Genomic DNA, 22762 nt, shown 5'->3' with positions numbered 1-22762 from the left:
GATCCATCTAGCCATAAAGTTGGGTGTGCACAGCAGCATTCCATCATCAAATGGAAATGGTATGCACCTGATGGGGCTCGAGCAGGTCCTAAAGGCACAAGTAGGTTACATGAGGAAGTAGCTCAAATGCCCATGGTCCCCACTGCTGCCACCCTGCCTTCTCTCCTGGAGCCTGCACTGATGGCCTCATGGGGAGTTCCCTATGATCAACTGACAGAAGAAGAGAAGACTAGGGCCTAGTTTACAGATGGTTCTGCACGAAATGCAGGCACCACCCGAAAGTGGACAGCTGCAGCACTATAGCCCCTTTCTAGGACATCCTGAAGGACAGCAGTGAAGGGAAATCTTCCCAGCAGGCAGAACTTCGAGCAGTGCACCTGGTTGTGCACTTTGCTTGGAAGGAGAAATGGCCAGATTTGCAATTATATACTGATTCATGGGCTGTAGCAAATTGTTTGGCTGGATGGTCAGGGACTTCAAAGAAGCATGATTGGTGACAAATTTGGGGAAGAGGTATGTGGATGGACCTCTCTGAGTGGTCACAAACTATGAAGATATTTGTGTCCCACATGAATGCTTACCAAAGGGTGACCTCAGCAGAGGAGGCTTTTAATAATCAGGCGGATAGGATGATTCATTCTGTGGATACCACTCAGCCTCTTTCCCCAGCCACCCCGTCATTGCCCAATGGGCCCATGAACAAAGTGGCCATAGTGGCAGGGCTGGAGGTTACGCATGGGCTCACCAACATGGACTCCCACTCATCAAGGCTGACCTGGTTATGGCCACTGCTGAGTGTCCAGTTTGCCAGTAGCAGAGGCCAACACTGAGCCCTCAATATGGCACCATTCCTCGGGGTGATCAGCCAGCTACTTGGTGGCAGGCTGATTATATCGGACTTCTTCCATCATGGACAAGGCAGCGGTTTGTCCTCACCAGAACAGACACTTACTCTGGATATGGGTTTGCTTATCCTGCAAGCAGTGCTTCTGCTAAGACTACCATCTGTGGACTCACAGAATACATTACCCACCGTCATGGTATTCCACACAGCATTGCTTCTGACCAAGGCACTCACTTTACAGCTAAGGAAGTGCGGCAGTGGGCTCATGCTCATGGAATTCACTGGTCTTACCATGTTCCCCATCACCCTGAAGCAGCTGGATTGATAAAATGGTGGAATGGCCTTTTGAAGTCATGATTACAATGCCAACTAGGTAACAATACTTTGCAGGGCTGGGGCAAAGTTCTCCAGAAGGCTGTGTATGCTCTGAATCAGTGTCCAATATATGGTACTATTTCTCCCACAGCCAGGATTCATGGGTCCAGGAATCAAGGGGTGGAAATGGAAGTGGCACCACTCACCATCACCCCTAGTGACCGGCTAGCAAAATTTTTGCTTCCTGGTCCTGCGACATTATGTTCTGCTGGCCTAGAAGTCTTAGTTCCAGAGGGAGGAATGCTGCCACTAGGAAACACAACAATGATTCCATGAAACCTGAAGTTAAGATTGCCACCTAGCCACTTTGGGCTACCTCTAAGTCAACAGTCTAAGAAGGGAGTTATAGTGTTGGCTGGGGTGACTGACCCAGAAAATCAAGATGAAATCAGTCTACTGCTCCAAAATGGAGGTATGGAAGAGTATGCATGGAATACAGGAGATCCTTTAGGGTGTCTCTTAGTATTAGCATGCCCTGTGATTAAGGTCAATGGGAAACTACAACAGCCCAATCCAGGCAGGACTACAAATGCCCCAGACCCTTTAGGAATGAAGATTTGGGTCACTCCACCAGGTTAAAAACCACAACCAGCCCTGGGCTTGCTGAAGGCAAAGTGAATATAGAATGAGTAGTAGAAGGTAGTCATCAATGCCAGCTACGACCACGTGACCAGATGCAGAAATGAGGACTGTTGTCGTAAGTATTTCCTCCTTATTTTGTTAAGAACATGTTTGTGCATGTATACACTTGTACTAGGAAAATATCTTCATTTTAGTTTTCTTTTTCCTTTATCATGTGACATAAGATTTGTTGACTTCATATCAGCATTAAGTGTTGTTAACTTTATGTAATAGCATTCAGGTTAAGGATTAGTGTGCTTCTTGTTGTATGAAGGATAGCTGTATTATGTTAGGCATAATTATGACCTTATTACTGTATTTATTTGGATATTAAGTATGATTTTAGGAGATGTGTAGGGATTCAAGTTGGCAAGGGGTGGACTTATAATGGTTAATATTAAGTGTGAACTTGATTGGACTGAAGGATGCAAAGTATTGTTTCTGGGTGTTGCCAGAGATTAGGCTGTTGCAAAAGCAACTGCAGTTTTTGCCATTACTTTTAATTTGAGTCAGTGGACTGGGAGAGGAAGACCCACCCTCAATGTGGCTGGGCACCATCTAATCGGCTGCCAGCTCGGCTAGAAAAAGCAGGCAGAAGAAGATGGAAGAAGCTGACTTGCTGAGTCTTCTGGCCTTCATCTCCTCCTGCGCTGGATGCTTCCTGCCCTCGAACATCAGACTCTGAGTTCCTCAGCTTTTGGACTCTTGGACTTTCACCAGTGGTTTGCCAGGGTCTCTCCAGCCTTTGGCCAGACCAAAGGCTGCACTGTCAGTTTCCCTACTTTTGAGGATTTGGGACTCAGACTGAGCCACTACTGGCTCCCTTCAGCTTGCAGATGGCCTATCATGGGACTTCACCTTGTGATCGTGTGAGTCAGTTCTCAATAAACTCCCTTTCATATATACATCTATCCTATTAGTTCTGTTCCTCTAGAAAACTCTAATACATTTCTTACTTTCAAAAGTTGATTTCTATACTTTTCTGAACAAATTAATGATTAATAAAAATCCTCATCATCAAAAACATCTTCCTCTTTTTAGAGTACCATTTGAAAATAGGGGGTATGATTTGGTCTGTGGATTTTCTGCGTCACCCAATAAGTGGCCAGGAAAGTTTCAAGAGCAGTGGACAAGGGTAGCATTGTCCAAAGTGTGTTTTGTGAGAAGTTAGGAGAATGGACTTGAGGCCAGCGGGCTGGGCTTGAACCCTCACTTGCTCACTTACCAGCCACATGTCTTGGGAACCTCCTCAGTTCCTCAGGATTCTTAGAGGTTTGTTGAGAGGATTATATGAATTAACATATTTAAAGCACTTATAATGGTACCTGGCACACAATGTGTTCCATTAAAATGTGAGCTATCATTATTATTACTGAAAAAAAGGAAACTGTGGTCTAATAAAGGTGGGATGCTATGTTACATTTAAACAGAATTCTTTATTTTTGAGACTAGGTCTCTCTGTGTCATCTAGGAAGTGCAATGGCGTGATCTCGGCTCACTGCAGCTTTGACCTCCCAAGCTTAAACAATCCTCCCACCTCAGCCTCCCAAGTAACTGGGACTATAGGTACATATCACCATGACTGGCTCATTTTTGTTTTTTGTTTTTTTTCAGAGATGGGGTTTTATCATGTTGCCCAGGCTGGTCTTGAACTCCTGGGCTCAAGCTATCTGCCCGCCTTGGCCTCCCAAACCAAAGTGCTGGGATTATATGAATGTGCCACTGAACCCGGCCCAGAATTCTTTTTTTTTTGAGACAGAGTCTTGCTCTGCCACCCAGGCTGGAGTGCAGTGGCGTGATCTTGGCTCACTGCAAGCTCCGCCTCCCGGGTTCATGCCATTCTCCTGCCTCAGCCTCCCGAGTAGCCGGGACTACAGGCGCCCGCCACCTCGCCCGGCTAGTTTTTTTGTATTTTTTAGTAGAGACGGGGTTTCACCGTGTCAGCCAGGATGGTCTCGATCTCCTGACCTCGTGATCCGCCCGTCTCGGCCTCCCAAAGTGCTGGGATTACAGGCTTGAGCCACCGCGCCCGGCCTAGAATTCTTTACTGTAGGACTTCCAAGAGAATTCAGTAATGTGTACTGTGAACCTCCAAAGGAAAATTAAAGGCAGTGTTACCTAAAGTAATTTCCTCACGAGATTCTTTTCTTGGGGAGAAATGTATAGGGTTAGTGTTCCACACATCAACACACTTTTGGACATGCTGCTCTGAAGGACAGAACTAGAGGGGGTGGCATGGGCCAAGGAGAGACCCCTGCCTTCTGTTACCTTACTCACCACTGCACTAGGCCCAGCATGGCCACTGGAGCTCTGGGGCTGGCCCCATGGGTCTTGAGCACTCTCCCTAGTGTAAATGAGTCAAACTTACCTGGACCCAAGGCTGAGTTTTATCACACAAGATGCCTTTCAGGAAGGCAAGGAAACATTTTGGGAGGGCAATCAACAGGGTGGCATTTCCTTCTGCCTGCCTGCCAGGACATCATGCCCCCCACACTTTTATGTTGAAGCAAAATGCACATAGTCACTGTTAAAAAACATGGACTTTGGGATCAACTTGAGTTATGCCTCTACCACCTCTTAGCGAGTGGTTGTGGACATTTATACAGTCAAGATAATAAAGAAGCTTGCTTCCTGGGATGTAATAAGAATCAAATGAGATAAAACAGGTGAAGAAACTCTCAAACTGTAGTTGGCCCATAGAAAAATCTCAGTAAACAAGCCCTGCCAGTAACAGCAGCACTACCATGGCCATCACCACCAGAACTTACCTAGACTATATCATTAACAGCCAAGTTAACAATCATTCCTTTTTTCATTTTATACTTCTACTGTGCTACATTTTTTAATGACAACTTTCTTTTACCTTCCCTGTTAGACTTTAAACTCCTTAAAAGCAAGAACCAATCTTTTTTTTTTCCTTTTTTCCCTGAGCCACAGAATTTATAATCCAAGACTACTAAGAACACTCAGTAGAAACTCACTGACCATGGAACCTGCTAGGCAGGCCCCCGAGATGACTCAGGGGCACACATGGGTTTAAGCTATGAGGGTGTCTTGCCTGCACTTCAGACCTGTGTCACTCATTCCTCTTCTGGGATATCTCATCCTCACAATCAGTCAGGTCCCCTTTCCCCTCGCCTACTTCCCCAACCCCACTCACCCACAATGGAGAGGATGACTACCACAAAGTCGAAGATGTTCCAGCCAATGGTGAAGTAGTAGTGCCTCAACGCAAACATTTTGAGCACACACTCACAGGTGAAGAAGATAACGAACACCAGGTTAATCCAGTAGAGGATGTTCTCCATCTGCTTGCTTTGAGTGTCTGTCTCCACCATCATTGTCACCATGTTAAGGCAGATGAGCATCATGATAACAATGTCAAAGGCTTGCTGAGTGACAAAATCAAAGACGATTCCTTGGATTTTGTTCTGGGGAGGAAGGGAAGGAAAAGATAAAAGATTCATGAAAACCTTTCCAAGCCAACCTATGGAAGCTGTCACCCTGCTAATCGAGGTACCCTCTCCCTTCTTTTCTGTAATACTGGTCAGCTCTGCTAACCAGTATTCAGGAGCATGGATGGAGACCAACATCAATATTACCTCACCAAGAGCTTTCCAAAGAAAGCTTCTCTTTCTGTTTTTTGTTTGTTTTTTTGAGACAGAGTCTCATTCTCTTGCCCAGGCTGGAGTGCAGTGGTGTAATCTTGACTCACTGCAGCCTCTGCCTCCTGGGTTCAAGCAATTCTCATGCCTCAGTCTCCCGAATAGTTGGGATTACAGGCACACAGCACCACGCCTGGCTAATTTTTTGTATTTTTAGTATAGACGGGGTTTCGCTATGTTGGCCGGACTGGTCTCGAACTCCTGGCCTCAAGTGATCTGTCTGCCTCGGCCTCCCAAAATGCTGGGATTACAGGTGTGAGCCATCACGCCCAGCCTTTCTCTCTGTTTTTAGAGACGGGTCTTACTGTGTTGCCCAGGCTGGAGTGCAGTGGCTATGCATAGATGCGATCATAGCACACAGCAATTCAAACTCCTAGCCTTAGATGATACTCCTGCCTGAGCCTCCCAATAAACTGGGCCTACAGGTGTGCACCACTATACCCAGCTGACCACTTCTCTTTTGTGTCTGTGACATCACACACTCTGGATGGCTTCCTACTTACCCAGCTGCTCCTTTTTTGGTCTCATCTGCAAGCAATTCTTCTCTTAATCCCTTCTTTCTCTAAATTTTTACCCTACGAGAGTTCATGTATTCCTGCTGCTTACGTGGTATCTATGTACTTATCCTTCTCAAGCTTTTCTTCTCCAGCCCACACCTTTCCTCTGAACCTGAGCAGCTTACTTGCCACTTCTTCTTGATGACTCATAAGCATCTCAAACTTATCATGTCCAAGCCTTTCACACTTAAGTCCAAAGCAGAGTCAAGTCTGTTCCCTGTCCCTCACCCAGCTTGTTCCTCTCATCTCAATTATTCATCCAGGCTCTCAAGCCAGAAATCTAAGGATCATCTTTGTCTTTTTCTTCTCCCTCATCTGATCCACTGAAGGGCCTATTGATTCTTCCTCCAAAAATAGAACAATAGAACTTGGGCTCATCCACTTCATTCCATCTTTATTGGCTCTACTCTAACCTGAGCCACCATCATCTCTCATCTGGACTTGTCTGGCCACTTAACTGGTCTACTTCTTCTCTTGCCATCATCCAATGCAGTCCTCATACAATAGCAAGTGTAATGATTTAAAACAAATGGATCATGGCCAGGTGTGGTGGCTCATGCCTGTAATCCAAGCACTTTGGGAGACCAAGGCAGAGGGATCACTTGAGGTCAGGAGTTCAAGACCAGCCTGGTCAACATGATGAAACCCTGTTTCTACTAAAAACACAAAATTAGCCGGGCGTGGTGGCAGACACCTGTGATCCCAGGTACTCGGGAGGCTGAGGCACAAGAATTGCTTGAACCACCAGGAGGCAGAGGTTGCAGTGGGCCGAGATCACGCCACTGCACTCCAGCCTGGTTGACAGAGAGAGACTCTGTCTCAAAACATAAAACAAAAAACAAATGGATCACATCATTCCCCTACTTAAAACCTTTCAAGAGCTTCCCATTGGGCTTGCAACACAATCCCTATTGTTAACCTGGCTTACAGGGAGACACCTGGCCCAGTCTGACTCTGCTCATGTCCCTCCTCTGGCTCACCACCCCCTGGCCACACTGTTTTCTGCTTCTGGGGTCATGTGTATTCTGCCAGGAATCTCTTTCCCCAACTCTTTGGTTCCATCTCTTTTTTTTGTTTTTGAGATAGGGTCTTGCTCTCTTCCCCAGACTGGAGTGCTCAAGCAATCTGCCTGCCTCTAGCTCCCAAGTTGGGATTACAGTATGAGCTACCATGCCCAGCCGGTTCCTTCTCACCCACTCAAGTAGACCCTCCTTAGTGAGGCTTTCTCTGACTACTATATTAAAGTAGATCCACCACTTATAGCCCTCCAGTTAATTTTTTCCCCACAATCTTCCACATTTTATTGTAGCTGTTTGCTTACTTATTTATTATCTATCTCCCCAACTATTATAAGCTCCATGACAGCAGTGTCTACCTTTTGTTCATCACATAATGCTTAGTGCCTGGTACGTGGTGGAGACTGATAAATATTTGCTAAATGAATGTTAATCACTCTTTCTTAATGTTTCCTACATTTAAAAAAATATTTTATTCTATTCTGTATTTTTTGAGACAGGGTCTCTCCCTATTGCCCAAGCTGGAGTACAGTGGCACAGTCATGGCTCACTGCAGTCCTGGCCTCCAAGTTCAAGCAATTCTCTTACCTCAGCCTCCTACGTAGTGAGGACGACAGGTACCCATAACCATGCCCAGCTAGTTTTTACAAATTTTTTTTTGTAGAGATGGGGTCTCATTATGTTGCCTAGGCTGAAAGTTATTATATTTTAATGTGGAAGAAAATACACTCAGGTTCCCATATGTGAAGTACTAAACAGAACTTTAGAAATGTTAACCCTTTTCTATTCCCTTTAGTCCCATTTCTATCACAAAATGAAGTCTTAACATCAAGGAAATAAAAAACCCCAACTGTTCTCTTTCTTAAGATTCCTTGCTTTTTTGTTTGTTTTAAGTACCTAGATACTTGGGCTGGTGCTTATTTTCAGGATTACTTTAACTTGGTGGTTTTTAATCTGCTCTGCAAAGCCCTAGAATTTCTTTTCCTTCAAAGGTTGATGCCGTAGATGTGCCAATGTGCAGCGTGTGTGGGGATGAGGGGAGAAAACGCTCTGGAACTATAACTCTTGATTCAAACATAGTCACTCTACTTCTATTTCTACAAATTAGATTGCCAGGGAAGCTTTTGTATTAAAGGTTCTGCTGAGTGTTTTTTCGTGGTGTTGTGTCTGTTTTTTGAAGTTGCTAAATGGAAGTTACAGAAGAAGGAACTCTGGGCCTGGCTTTTGGGGGTGATGTCCCCCGCAACCGGATATATAGAATCAGGAGGAGGGCATCTCCTTCTTCTCTGAAACAAGACAACCACCACCAGTGGAACAATGGAGCAGAATCTCAGCCCCCTAATCTGTTTTATAAAAGGCTCAGCTCAAGAGAGGGAATCAGGGCACCAGACTCACATAGTTTTACCCTCTTCTGCTCCCACAAATAGCCAGAAGCGTGACTTTAGCTTCTAGACACATCCTGCAAAGACATACTTAATGAGCAGAGAGAAGCTGAAAAAATTATGACCAAATCCTATCTTGAACTGGTAGGAAAGAGAGCAATTTTATTTCATCTTCTCTTGTTAATTTTTGGTTGTCTCTAAAAACATCTCTCTACCGGGGCCAAAGCCAATGTGGTTTACATGCTGATTCTTGGCGGTTGCCTAAGGAAAGTTCAGAGGATAGGTCGAGGATTGATGTAAAAGCCCCCATGCTTAATCCTTGTTCTGCTCTCCTATTCAGAGTTTTTGGATGGGTGGTGAGGAGAGGATTAGGCACAAAGCAGCCTAATCACTTACCTTTTTCCTTCCTTTGCAGTAACCCTAGCAGTACTTTTCCTATATGGGTTGTCACTAAGTCCTCAGCCTGCACAATGCACTTACCAAGGGGCGGGGAATAGGTTTCTGTGGCTTCTTTGAGCCCAGCTTTTTCATGGCATTGTAGTACTTCTTCTGTTCTTCGGTCATGAAGATGTCCTGACCTCCAAAGTAAAGGAAGGAAGAAAAAAACAGACAATTACAACTGGCTCTCAACATGCTATGGGTTTGGACCTAAGGATCAATACTGAGAACTGAGGGGAGATCTATCCCTTTCCTTTGTAGCTAATAGCTATCCCAGAGTGGGGTAGACCTGGGATAATCATTCAGCTCTAAAGAGATACTTGCCCTTGTTTTTAGCTCAGGATTTCTAAGATCTTCCAGTCCCGAGGTAGAAAGGAAATGGACTATCCAATTATAGACCCTCATGAAAGGGTAAACTTGAGAGCAGTGACTTTGAAGGCAGTCATATCTCACAGTCTCATTTTCTGGGGGCCAGTTTTCCTGATACATTCTAGACAAAACATTTTAGAATAAAAAGATCTTCATGTCCTGGTTGATACCCAATTTATTTTAGATGATACCCCAAATTTGGAAATTCTGGTGCAAGAAAGCAATTTAGAGGGTGTCTTGGAATATGCTGGGATAGACTTGACTTACAAAATGAGTAACAAGAGCAATTTTTTCAATTTGCTTTGTAAAACTTGTTAACCATCTAGAACAAGTAAGGAAGTGAACTTTCCAAGGGTGGTCTCTCAAATCCCAATTTGCTTGTGCTCAGAGATTGATTAGATAATCACAAGTCTAGAGAGTTTCTACTTCTTGCGATAGCTATTCATCTGTTTCTTTCCTTTTCATCTCTGTTGCTAGACTGCACTCTCTGACCTACCTGCTTCTGGTGGGAGACCAAGACCAGTAATAGGCCTCAAGAATAAAAGACTGCTAGTACGTGTGGTAAACTACGTGCTGCAAAATCTAGCCCTGAACAGAAAGAGTGTGTTGGGGCTAATGTATGGGGGCCAGGGTCACACTGAGCTGACAATATAGATTTTAGAGAAAGAAAGAGGGACATTTTCTTTCTAGAGATAGGGACAAAGATGCCTCTTATCTGGGCTGACTTCCAACCACTGGCAATGAGGGGAGGAGACCTATCTTTTTCTTTTGTTGATTGAAGTTATCAATGATGACACCAATGAACAGGTTCAGGGTGAAGAAGGAGCCGAAGATGATGAAGATGACAAAGTAGATGTACATGTAGATATTGTCCTCATACTTAGGCTGCTCATCAGGCTGTCAAAGGACAGGATAAAAGGAAGAGAATCAGCTCCTAGTTTGCAGTTGGACATGCCAAGACCATCAGTCATAACTGTGACCATCTGAGCTGCTGAACATCCTGGGATGGGAGAGCCCTAGATTCTTTCTGCCTGCCTCCTTCTCTACACTGGCATGTCCTGCCTTGAGAGGGCACTAGTCCTCCTCCGACTCATGTGGAGAACATGCAAATCATGAAGCCACAGGGAGGGAGGGCTGTCTGCTAGGAGCCATACTTTTGCTATGAAGCAGGACTGAAGCATAGACAGCTTCACTGGGGCCAAGTAAAAATTAACAGTCTAATCATCGGGGGCCAATGTAAGAGAGTGATGACTTACTGAGACAAGGAAAATGATCTATAATCAATAAAACAAGCAATAAATGTTCCAAAGAGAAACGTCAACTCCTCCATTCCTCCATCCCTTCCTCTTTCTTGGTGGGATCGGTATACCATGCTGCTTGCTTTCCACCCATCTGAGAAGGTGGTATTTTTGCCATGTACATCCTTACCTTCCGGGAATCTACAGCTGCATACATGATATCCATCCAGCCTTTGAAGGTTGCCTGGCAAACAGAGTCAGTCATTAGACGGTGCCTATTAAGGGATAGGAGTCTAGGCAGGGGTCCCAAAGGCCAGGCTTAGGTTCAGTGAGAACACAGAACAGGGGTTTGGGTGCAGCCTCCCTTGGACACAGAATTTTCTGTTTGTTACTACAGGTCCCAGGAGGGCTTTGTTCCTGAAAATAACAACAAAGTGTGGCAAATAAACATGCTGAAAATGGTAGTGGGATTAAGGCTTTACAAAAGGACTCAAAATCATGGGCCCGAGAAGCCTACCTAAAGTTAGGGAAAACTTTTATGAGTGAACGGCAGGAATCTACTGAAAATGCTTGGAACTTAGCACTCCATTCCACTGAGGAATCATTTGTTAAAAAGGTGTTAAGAAAAAAAAAAAAAAAAAGGTGTTAAGCGACAGGGGTCGGAAAAACCCATAGTTGCATTTAAAAGAAAAACAAGATCAGACTTACCCTTTACTGATATACACATGTGTAGCCTATGTAGTGGCAATACCAGCTTTATCCTTGACGGTCCCTTCCCAATTCTACTCCTTCAGTCTACTGTATCTAGACTGATTCTGGAAATATGGATAATCCATGTACTATTCTCCATGTTCTACGTACTCAACCAGATTCTAAGGTTTTTTCAGGGCACAGGAAGGTCTTTATTCATCTGAGGGCCCTAGTACTGTACTGTCACGCACAGCATCTTGCATATGGCAGGGACTCTGTGACTATCATGTTTGACTGGCTTGTTGATGTGCACTGGTTTTCTGGAGGTGTTTCAATTCAGATTCAATTTGTGGGTCCAATTTTTTGAACTGGGATACAACAGCAAAAAAGCTTTGGGGTAGGAAAAACTAGTTCATTCCGTGAACTTTGCCTTCTACTATGAGTTGACAGTGTTTACTATATGTTAGGTTAGGTTGAGAGCTTCATCTGTGTTATTGCAGTTAGTCTCCCAAGAACTGTATGATATAGGCATGGCAATACAGTAACAAAAACACTTAATAGCAATTTTCATTAATTAAGCATGGTTATATGCTGGGCACTGTGCTAAGAAATTTTTTAAAATCACAAAAATTTTTAACAACCATGCCAGGTTTCATTATCTATATTTAATAGATGAAGACACAGAGAGTCAGAGAGGTTGAATAATTTGTCCAAAGTTACATATCCAATAAGTATCAGAGTATGGTTCAAATCAGTATCAGTCTAATTTCAAAGCCTACGAGCTTTCACTGCATTATGTTGTCTTGTCACACATTCCAAAACACTGGTGAGAGAGGAAGTGAAAACTAAGCACGAAAGAATGAAATTAGGCAAAAGAGAATTATCTAGATAGCTAAATCCTTCCTTCCTGTGATACATTAATCTGATACCCTTCTCTGGGGTGGAGCTGAGGTGAGTGTGGCACCAAAGCACTGCCCTGGTTTTTTCCTAAGTTATCTGGAGTGTAGGGAGTATGTACTATTATTTTGCTCCATCACAATTGCCATTACTTTTTTGTCTATGCGCTTATCTTCTTGATTTTTTTTGCCCTTCTCTTTAACTACACTCTGACCAGGAAAGGAAGATGATCTCTCTGCCACTTTATTACATTGCAGGAATCTTTATTTGTTGCTGGGACAGCTCTGCTCCTGAGCACAATGAGAGATTTCCTTTGAGTGAGATCTTGTAGAAGTCAGAGAATACTCAGGAAAGGTCTCTCTCTGAAACTGGTTTGGGGAACAACACTGTTCTCTTGGACTTATTGAGAATAATCGTGATTCTAGAAGCAGGGTTGAGAAGAAGCCAAATGGGATTTGTGCTAGCTGCCTGAATTTCACAGAACTGAAAACAAAAAACATTACTTACTACTTGAAGAAGGGCCAGGTATCCTGCCCCAACATTGTCAAAGTTGATCTTCACGTTCTTCCATCTGATCTCTGTATTGTTCCCCTCCATGAGCTTTTCACATTCAGTTTTATTGTTGACATCTTCTATTTCAAATCGGATTTCAGAAGTCTCATTAAAGCAGTAGTGGTACTTTCCCGCAAACAGGTTAACTCCCATGATGCTGAAAATCAGCCAGAAGATGAGACACACCAGCAGCACATTCATGATGGAGGGGATGGCGCCCACCAAGGCATTCACCACCACCTGCATTGGAAGGGGAGGTTGCTGAGTGTTGGGTGGAAATGGGAGCAAGCACATTTTTTGATTTCCAGGAGGGGAATGACATTGTGTGGCTTGTTCTGTATGGAAACATTACATTCCCTTTGGAATCAGAGTAACTGGACAGACTGACAAGTAGAACCAAAAATTTCTAAGTCTAGGCCTATATTGAAGAATTTTAAAAAGTTACATCTTTATTTTGACTAACACAAATTCCCCAGGCAAGTTGACCTACGTCTTCTTTCCTATGCATCAGCCTGGGACTGAAAAATTATTTCTTAGTCCAGTCTCCCTCTTCCTCAATTCATAAAACATGCCCAGTGGGAAAATATGAGTAACTTTCAGCTTGCTAGTTGCCTTTCAACAGACATTCCCCCTCTGAAAAACAAGGTATAATTGTTCAGAATCACAGAGAACTACCCGTTGTGGTTAATAGAGAGCCAGTTAACAGTACATAATGTCTCTTTTACGACTACGCAAGGCCAGTTATTTTATTTCAGGCAATAGCTGAGCATGCATATTTTGCAGGCTCAAGAAAAAAAAAAAAAGCTATATTCCCTCTACCAAACAGTGTAAAATAAAATCTGAACAGATGTGCTTTCACTCAAGGTTCATTATACTTCTCCAGCCTTTTTATTCTGACTTTGTAGGCTTTTAAATCAGAGTCGCTCCCTGCTTGGCTAATGCTGTCGTCTCTCTGCTCATTCCAGGGCTTGACTCCACTCATCACAATGTATTAGAAATAGGATGACTTAAGGTTTTTAAGAGAGTTTTGGGTTAGATCATCACTGCTTTGGAAACTAAAAAATTGGCATATTGTTAAAAGTCACTGATTACAGTAAGCTCAGGAATTTAAAAAAAGCAAAGGAAAAAACCCCTTAGGAATCAAAGTTTCTGGGTTGTTTTCAACTTTGATTTTGCTTTACAGTGTCAGTCAGAGCAGCATACAGTTTAGGGTTTAGGTTTTGCTTATCTTCTGGTTTTGCCTTAAGACTGCATTGTCACTCATCAGGACATGTGGCTGATCAGAGCTACCTGTTCTATCTTGTGTAAAAAATGCAATGACATTCTTCTGCTAAGGAGTCACTCTTCTTTTTAGATTAAAATATTCATTTTGTGTTTCTCCAATTCATATATTAAGGCCTTTAGACTGAGAGGCAGTTATTTCTTAATTCTTAGACCAAGAAATCTCTTCTAGATCTGACAGCTCTGTCATTAGTATAAAGTGTTTATTACTTTGTTAATTGTTTATTACTTTGAGCAAGGAAAGCCAGGATATCTGAAATCTGGAAAATCTTCAATTTTTTTTGGAGAATGATATTCATATTGATTTATATTACCAAATTTGTCACGTACTCAGATTTGAATTTACCTCCTCATTCTACAGTTGCTCACCCTTTGGCGGGAGCACCAAAAAGCAATGAAATGTGCAAAAGAACAGGCAAAAGGAGGATGATCCACAAATGGAAAAATAATTTCTCAAACAATAAGGGAGTAGATTATGTAAAGATTCAAAAACTCCAGTCTATGTGACAGCATTTCGCAGCAGACCTTAGGTGGGAGACTGTGACCTTCTGTTAGACCATTACAAATGTGGCATAGGAAGTAGGTCCCAAAGACTTGAAACCGAGGCATGTTGCTTTTTAATCTCAATTCAGAACCTACTTCCTCCAAGAACTCTTCTGACTATGCAGAGAATGATCTTAAGCTTCTACTCAAACCCAGTCTAATCTGTCCTACATACTATGGGTTACAGTTAAATATGGGTTAATATTTACCACAGGGAAGAAAAATTAACGAAGTGATCTCTTAGAACTTTTATTCTCATAAAGTATATACAAAATTTTATATATTGATCCATTTGATCAAGTGAATCAATATACAAAAATATTCACTGAGCCTTATTCTCTGATATAAAATCCTAAAAATCCAAAGTTTTATAAGATGCAAATGTACTTTAATCATAACCAGAGAAAAACTTTTTACCTTAGTATTATGAATAAAACAGAAAACAGAGTTGATTAATTTTAAATTTTTATTTACTTTTTTTGAGAAAGGGTCTCACTCTGTTGACCAGGCTGGAGTGCAGTGATGCGATCTCGGCTCACTGCAACCTCCCCTTCCTGGGTTCAAGCGATTCTCCTGCCTCAGCCTCCCAAGTAACTGGGACTACAGATGTGTGCTACCGCGCCCAGCCAATTTTTGTATTTTTAGTAGAGATGGAGTTCTGCCATGTTGGCCAGGTTGGTCTCGAACTCCTGACCTCAAAGTGATCTGCCCAGCTTGGCCTCCAAAAGTTCTGGGATTACAGGCATGAAGACACCATGCCCAGCCCAGAGTTGATTAAATGTACTAATTATTCTTCCTTGCTTTGAACATTAGCTGATAAGCTGCAATATGTTAAGAAGAAACTATTTAACTGTGCTCCGTATGTAATGATCATTGTGCTGTTATTCTCAGCAACCACTGGGCAAGAGATCATATTTCTTATTTTGAAGTCTCACACTAAATATATATTATAAATGATAATTCAAATTTCCACTGATAGTCAATGAATTTGATCTTCTCTTCTCTATACAAGCTCTCTAGTTATTCTACATTGCCTTTAATTATCATGAAATCTATTATTGTTAAGAACTAGACATGGAAATATCACTCAAAGCTAGGTTTTAGTAATCCATAAAAAGTTACTTTTATCAATGGAAGTTTATACTTGGCAATTGATACAAATCTCATTTAATTGATGAGAAAATTCCAATGGATATTAATTCTTACAGTATTTTTGTCTTCTCTATAATGTCTTGGACATTATTGTTGCTCATTAAATACTATAAATCAGCAAGCTTTTAATATCTGGCAGAGGGAACATGGCTTTAATGGACAACTATGTACTGACAATCAACAAAAATGCATGCATGTTTCATGGCACTAATATTATATACCCTCAAAAATTTAACAGCACAGCGAAATCTTTAAATGAAGATTACTATGGAGGAGAGAAAAGCAAAGAACTACATTAAGTATTCCTTTGCCTATAGCACAAGTGCTTCAGTTTTCCTGGTCTTTGGTTTGAGGAAGGAGAGGAGACTGAAGTCAGTGTCCCAGGACAGGCTTGGGTCATATGCTCCCTTCTCAAGTGAAGCTCTGAGTCTGTAATTGGAGCAGCACAGTGACAGTTGAGCCCATCTGCATGGATGGTGTTCAGTTTATGAAGATTTCTTATTTAAAATTTTCTAAAGGTAATCTCTCAAGTGTTGGCATATGGAAGAACCAAAACCAAAGAATAAAAAAAAATGCCCCATAGAAAAACGACATTTAAATAAAACGTGTACCTAATTCTGTTTATTACTGGGAAACTTACTGTAAGCTTAGCCAGATCCAATCTTTTCTTCTTGCAGTTACTCTTCCACAGAAGGGCTAGGAAACCTGCAGGGCAGGAATGGATCCCTGATTCCTTTTCACCTGCCTAACCAGCCATGGTCAATACCGTCTGTTAGTTGGCTGGAGTCAACCAAATGAGGTGGCGCTCTTATTCCAAAGCTTCCCTCAATGTACATTTATTGTTTTAAATTCCAGCTTTGGGCTCAAACTTGTTCTCGCCCATTATCTTACCGAAAAAAATCTTGATGTAGATGCTTTTCAAATAAAACATCGTAATGCTTTTCAAATAAAACTATCTACTGTTCTGATTATTCATTTGGGACCTCCGGGCTCCTAAACTACTTTCAAGTTGACAAATAAAAGTTTTTAGGGGACTGGAAACTGAGGGTCCAGGAAAGGTAGAGAAAGAAGGGGCAGCTAAAGGGAAGACTATTCATGTAGACTATTTTGTGGCTCCCAAAACGGCTCCTGCATCCAGGTTATTCAAATAACTGCCTCATGAGCAAACTGGCCTCAGCAGCCATGAGGACTGCTTCTGTCTGCCTGGCCAGGACTGACAGTAATGAGCATCTAGATGGAAAGAGTTAGTAACAAGCATCAGATGCGTCAGATGGGCATTTTTTTGGTGGGGGGATGGGGGGATTTCTTCAGGTATCACCATTCTCCTTTTGGGAGATCAGGGATCACTGTAAGGGGATGCGGAGGAGCTCCAGTACAATGCTGCAAGTACTGTCTTCAGTGGACTTCTTTTGGTTGCATCTTGTCCTCAGTTTTTCAGTCACCAAAGTGGATTATCAACTTTATAAAAAAACCAGTGTGGTTTATTAAAACATTTAACTAGCTCTGGAAAAGGTGCAAAGGGGGAGGGAGCAGAGACAAGCATTTTAACCACATGTTCAATCCCACCGTGGCTGTCTAAACCACTGAATCTTGTGTAATAAACTCTCTTCCTAAATTTAGCCTAAGCATAGCAATGACCTTACTGCACACATGCTAAAACCTCTCTTATCTGTGGGACAAAGTCTTAAAATTCCAAGTTTTTAAAAAAATTAAAATAAATTTACACTACTGTGGAACTGCCCTTCCTGCAGATGGTTTCAGGAGAGTTGCAGAAAGCTTACATTTAGTAAACCAAACTGTGACTGTGCTACAGAAGAAACATGAATTTGTTACAAAAAGCATTTGTCTGGATAAATTAGCATAATAAAATTCCCAAGTCCCAATTAAGTTTTCATCTTCCTATATAACTGTGGGTGGCTTCATGGAAGAACAGCCAGGGGTCACAGATGAGGAATGAATGAAGCAGCACTGTCCTGGTATCTAGTTTTTCCAATCGGTCTTGCTTCATGTAGACTATTGCAACAGTTTAATTTTTATTCCTACATTCTGACGTTTGCACATTTAAAAATATATCCTCTGGTTTGCTCTCCTGCATGTATTCAACATCTGAATTGAAGCGAGTTTTCTTGGTCTCGTTAAGTATAACAGACCTCTCTCTGATCACCACAGGACAACTATTACCACCAAAGCCAGTTGCCCCTTTGATTTTAAGAAATTGACTTTTTAGTGTGTGTGTGTGTGTGTGTGCGCGCGCGCACGTGCACGCATGCACACGCACAACTATTTAAACCAAGAGACAAGGAAATGGCACCAAGAAGGTACCCTGTTTCTAAGTCGGCAGGGTGACAACACCTTGTATTGTTTTGGGTGGAGTATCACCAAAGCAGGAATAGGAGGTATCAAGAAATTTCAGGAGAACTAGCTGATATTCAATCATCTAGCATCATACCTGGTTGTCATTTTGACAGTGTTAGGGGACCATACAGCATGGGCAGAGGGGTTGGGGGTGAGGAAAAAAGCTTTGCTATCAGACAGAGGCTGCCAGTCCGTATGGGACTGGGCTGAGAACAACAAGGTGCAATAAGAGGAATCCAAATAGAAAGAAAAGCATTTCTTCTCCCAGGGCCATGCCAAATTCTGCTCCATTCCCAATTCCGGGCCTGCCATCATGTCTTCAAGCCCATTCTCAGCTGCTTTCTCAGTGACCTCAAGGCCACAGTCCCCACCTGGCTGATGCCCCTACACAGCACTCTCCCTGCCTAAAGCCTGTGCTTTTCAGTGGGTCTGTGGGTTACAATTCCCCTTCTTTGCACCTGGTGATTCTCCCTATTAAATCAACAGCCCAGAAAGCCGCCCCAAGTGCTACAGGTAAGCCAGGCCAAATGAGAATAGCCAATGTTAACATGTTCTGCGATGGCATGTTGTTGGGGGTGGGGCCAATATTAATGTGATGAGGCAGCTTAACGCAATTCCCCTTTGCACGGGGCAGGTGTGGGGGAGAGAGTGGAGGATCAAATCAGCAGCTGCATCACAGAATTTGTGTTTGAATGATCTTTCCACCATGTGATCAGTTCTAGCATGCTTAAACAGTTTCCATTGGCATGCAGAAGGATCAGCTGCTCTTAGTATCTTACCCTCATCCCTTCAAATCGTGATAAGGCTCTTAAGGGTCTCAAAGCTCTTAGGGTCCTAAGGGACTTTATGGCACCTAGTTCCGAGTAGCCCAGGGCATTAGCTATAAGGCTGACTAAAGAGACCTACACAGAAACAGAAGAGAAAAACAAAAACAAAAAAGGTAACAAAAAAATAAACAAATAAAAGAAAAAAAAAAAAGAAAAGAAAACAGAGGTTCCAGAGTGTTAGAATAAAGCCCCTAGCACTGAAGACACAGATTGGGCCCCCCAGGTAGAGGAAGTGGGTAACATCAGCTGCCTATTTCAACTTGACTCAAACGACCTGGAAGGAAAGGTGGTTGAGAGGCAGAAGAAAAAACAAGAGGGAAGAGAAAATTGAGAAGGCGGTAGAACATACACACAATTTGGAAAAGGGGAGAGGCTGACGGGAGAGGGAGAGAGTGAGGAAGTTCCACTGGAAGGAGAGGAGCCTGAACAGACAAGAGCCTTACCCTCGCCCTTTACAGTCTCTGCAGGTCCCAGAAGTCCCCATTAAATTAAGCCAGACAAATTTAATGGTACCTATGGAAAAGAATACAGATAAATACACATACTCCACACAAGCTGCCCCCTCCTCAGCTCATTCACCATTGGCTTTCCAACAGGGACAAGCTCTCTTACTCCTGGTTGACAAAAAACCATTTGTTTGAGAATCTTATGCATCATGACATTAAGAACAATGAAAACGTTCAATAAGTACCATGGCTGACTTTGCAGTTCCCAAGAAGAATTGTGCTCCATGAGAACTCACTTAAGTGAGTTGTATCTCTATCTTTTAAACATATCCTTCTATCTCTCACTTTTAACTATGATAATCCTTTTGACTTTTTTTAACTATAACCAGGACCCCTCCATGGCCACAAGAACTTGGGTGAGTCTGGACAAATGAACCCATACTTTTCCTTATAATTCTCATTCTTTCCTTCCAGAACAGTCCAAAATGAATTATCCTCAGGTCTGTCATTTCCATGTCAATCTTCTATAACTCTTATCATTAGAATAACAGCTGGAAGAATTCTTGGAAAAAAAATTAATTTGATAGATGAGGAAATTGAGACCTGTACACAAGAATTTGCCCAGGGTTACACTGGCAGTTGTGGAACCAAGATTAAAGACCTCCACTGCCTGACTCCCAGGCCAATGCTTTTTCTTCCACAGACAGGTCACGTCCCCAGTGGGCAGATTACATGACAACATTCCAACAGGCCTATCTGGACAATCCAGACTTGAATATGTTGCCGTACCAGGGGGAAGAAGCCTGCAGACCTCCAGGCCTAGACATGTGGTCACTTTCCTGCTCTGCCAGAGGCAAACTTACCTTATTCTACCAGAGCTCTCAGAGCAGTTACCACGATGCTTCCTCAACACCATGCTAACTGCATTTATGCCTGCCTGGGCCTGAGCTGAGAGTTACAGAATTCTTCAGGGGAGAACAGATCTAAAAATACCTTTAGTTAGTCAGACTCCAGAATGCTTGGGTTCTGGGTTTCTACTTTTTTTTTTTTTTTTTTTTTGAGACAAAGTCTCACTCTGTTGTCCAGGCTGGAGAACAAAGGCGCAATCTTGGCTCACCGCAACCTTCACTTCCTGGGTTCAAGCAATTCTCCCTGCCTCAGCCTCCTGGGTGAGTAGCTAGGATTACAGGCATGTGCCACCATGCCCAGCTAATTTTGTATTTTTAGTAGAGACGGGGTTTCACTGTGTTGGCCAGGCTGGTCTCAAACTCCTGACCTCAGGTGATTTGCCTGCCTTGGCCTCTCAAAGTGCTGGGATTACAGGCTTAAGCCACCATGCCTGGCTGGGTTCTGGGTTTCTTACAACACAAATTCTAGGATAGGTTAAGATATTTCCATCAACAGCTCTTAAATTCTTCCTACTGGGAAGTGGTGGTTGCAGATCAGCTTAGCTTACTTAAATTGATGATACTTTAAAGAAAATTTAGAGAGGAAAAAAGAAACAATCTACAACTTAGTTTCATTTGCTGCTTTTTATCTTTATCCTAGGGCTTTAATTATTTGATCCTGTGTCTGTGAATTGCACACACACAATTTTAAAAAAAATGAAGACATGTATAATTAAGCAGCATGACTGGCAGGGGATAGAAGTGGAAGGTGAATGACCTAGCAAGGGTCAGGATGAGCAGGTTTAAAGGTTTCCATTTAAAACAGGTATGGCCGGGCGTTGTGGCGGAGGTGGGTGGATCACGTGAGATCAGAAGTTCGAGACTAGCCTGGCCAACATGGTGAAACGCGGTCTCTGCTAAAAATACAAGAAGAAATTAGCTGGATGTGGTGGTGCATGCCTATAATCCCAGCTGCTTGGGAGGATGAGGCAGGAGAATTGCTTGAACCCGGGAGGCAGAGGTTGCAGTGAGCGGAGATGGTGCCATTGCACTCCAACCTGAGCGACAAGTGAGAAACTGCATCTCAATAAATAAATAAATAAATAAATAAATAAATAATAAAATAAAAAGGGGTATGAGGTTGCAGTGAGCGGAGATGGTGCCATTGCACTCCAACCTGAGCGACAAGTGAGAAACTCCATCTCAATAAATAAATAAATAAATAAATAATAAAATAAAAAGGGGTATGAACCTTGATCTATGCATGTGCTCATAATCCACCAGTGTAGGTATCTTCTCTGAAGCCCTAGGCAGTGTCCAAAGCAAATCTGGAAGTAAATATTGCCCTATTAGGCTACCCTAATTTTCTTGGAAAGGCAGATGGTCCAGAGTTCAACGTCTGCCTAAACTATGGGCCACAAAAGCCCTATCTAGAACATAGTAGCACCAACCAATCCCTTTCTCTCTATCCATCCATCATTATCAATAAGAATTTATACGGAGGTGTATACTTCCCTATTATTACCAAGTACAGCCAACTCTTAAATCCAAAAGAATTGAAAGTTGCCAGATTCTTCATGAAGTCTTAACAGGTATACCTGAAGAGAAGCTATTCTTTCTCAACCAAGTACCTGGGCTCAACAGTCCCCTGGGTCAGCTTCATCTTACGAAACTGTCAGGTAAAGATTGCAAGAAACTAAGCTTTGAGTGGCTATAGGCACCATATAATGTAAGAAGATCCCAGCTCTTCAGGGTGGGTGACTTATCTGCTAACAAATAGGCCCACAGTGTGGAGAATGAAGGAGGAGGTCTAAAGGCCAATTCAGTGGCTGGCTCTAAACGTTGCTGAGAGATAAGCTGTTACTCAGCTGATTAATTTGGCTCAGGACAGGATCAATAAGGGTCTTATCTGGGTTATTCTTTAGCAGTCGAGGGCTCTCTTATAATCCTTTGAGTCTCTGTTAAGCCCTTCCTGGAGATAATCCTAACATTGCTTAAAGTATTCTTTAAGGAAAGAATCAAACCTAAAAAACAAACAAACAAACAAACAAAGGAATTGAGGAGACATCAAATTCAGGGCATGAAGCTGGGCGCCATGGCATGTGTCTGCAGTCCTACCTACTCAGGAGGCTGAGGTGGGAAGGCTGCTTGAGCCCAGGACTTTGAGGCTGCAGTGAGCCATGACTGTGCCACTGTACTCCAGCCTGGGCAGCAGGGTGAGACCTACCTAAAAACATTAAAAAATAAAAAATAAATTCAGGGCATCTATGGTTGCAGACTGGAAAAAAAGGGGGAAAGACATTAGGTGACTTCCAAAATGATGTGAATATTTTCAAATGGAGAATGGTTTCAGCAGTCTGAATTCAGGATGAGGCAAGTGGTCTCCGCAAGTCCCCATCTCTGGAACTGACAGGCTTGCTGATCTCCATATACAGTGGGATAAACGTCCTGGGGAAAAGATGCCAAAATTCTTTTACAGGACACAATCTCCAATGCAGCCAAGGAGCTGAGCAAAACAGAATGTTTTCCTTGTTTGAGAACTTGTATGGCTTATAAATAAAACGAATTAACCTTGAAGTCATCTGGATAATCCCATGACTCTGAAAAGTACTTACAGCTTTAAGGGG

At 42.7% G+C, this 22762-nt stretch overlaps 1 protein-coding gene across 7 annotated transcripts in view; it reads right to left on the bottom strand.

Moving 5' to 3' along the window:
• The window catches only part of SCN8A (sodium voltage-gated channel alpha subunit 8), a 145717-nt gene that overhangs the window by 13905 nt on the left and 109050 nt on the right, over positions 1-22762 (bottom strand). For 4 of the 7 annotated variants that reach the window (XM_031650489.1, XM_031650488.1, XM_031650487.1 and 1 more), the window contains exons 20-25: positions 18755-18877; positions 12600-12884; positions 10696-10749; positions 10027-10164; positions 8941-9045; positions 5001-5271 (exon numbers count right to left, since the gene is read on the bottom strand). In XM_031650489.1, the coding sequence (XP_031506349.1) occupies positions 5001-5271; positions 8941-9045; positions 10027-10164; positions 10696-10749; positions 12600-12884; positions 18755-18877 (976 nt within the window). The remainder of the gene's footprint in view (positions 1-5000; positions 5272-8940; positions 9046-10026; positions 10165-10695; positions 10750-12599; positions 12885-18754; positions 18878-22762) is intronic. The other 3 variants (XM_031650492.1, XM_031650491.1, XM_031650490.1) reach the window with 1 other exon arrangement.

Source organism: Papio anubis, chromosome 9, assembly GCF_008728515.1.
Source record: "Papio anubis isolate 15944 chromosome 9, Panubis1.0, whole genome shotgun sequence".
Taxonomy (NCBI): domain Eukaryota; kingdom Metazoa; phylum Chordata; class Mammalia; order Primates; family Cercopithecidae; genus Papio; species Papio anubis.
Note: the sequence above shows the minus strand (reverse complement) of the source record. Positions and strands in the feature narration are given on the sequence as shown.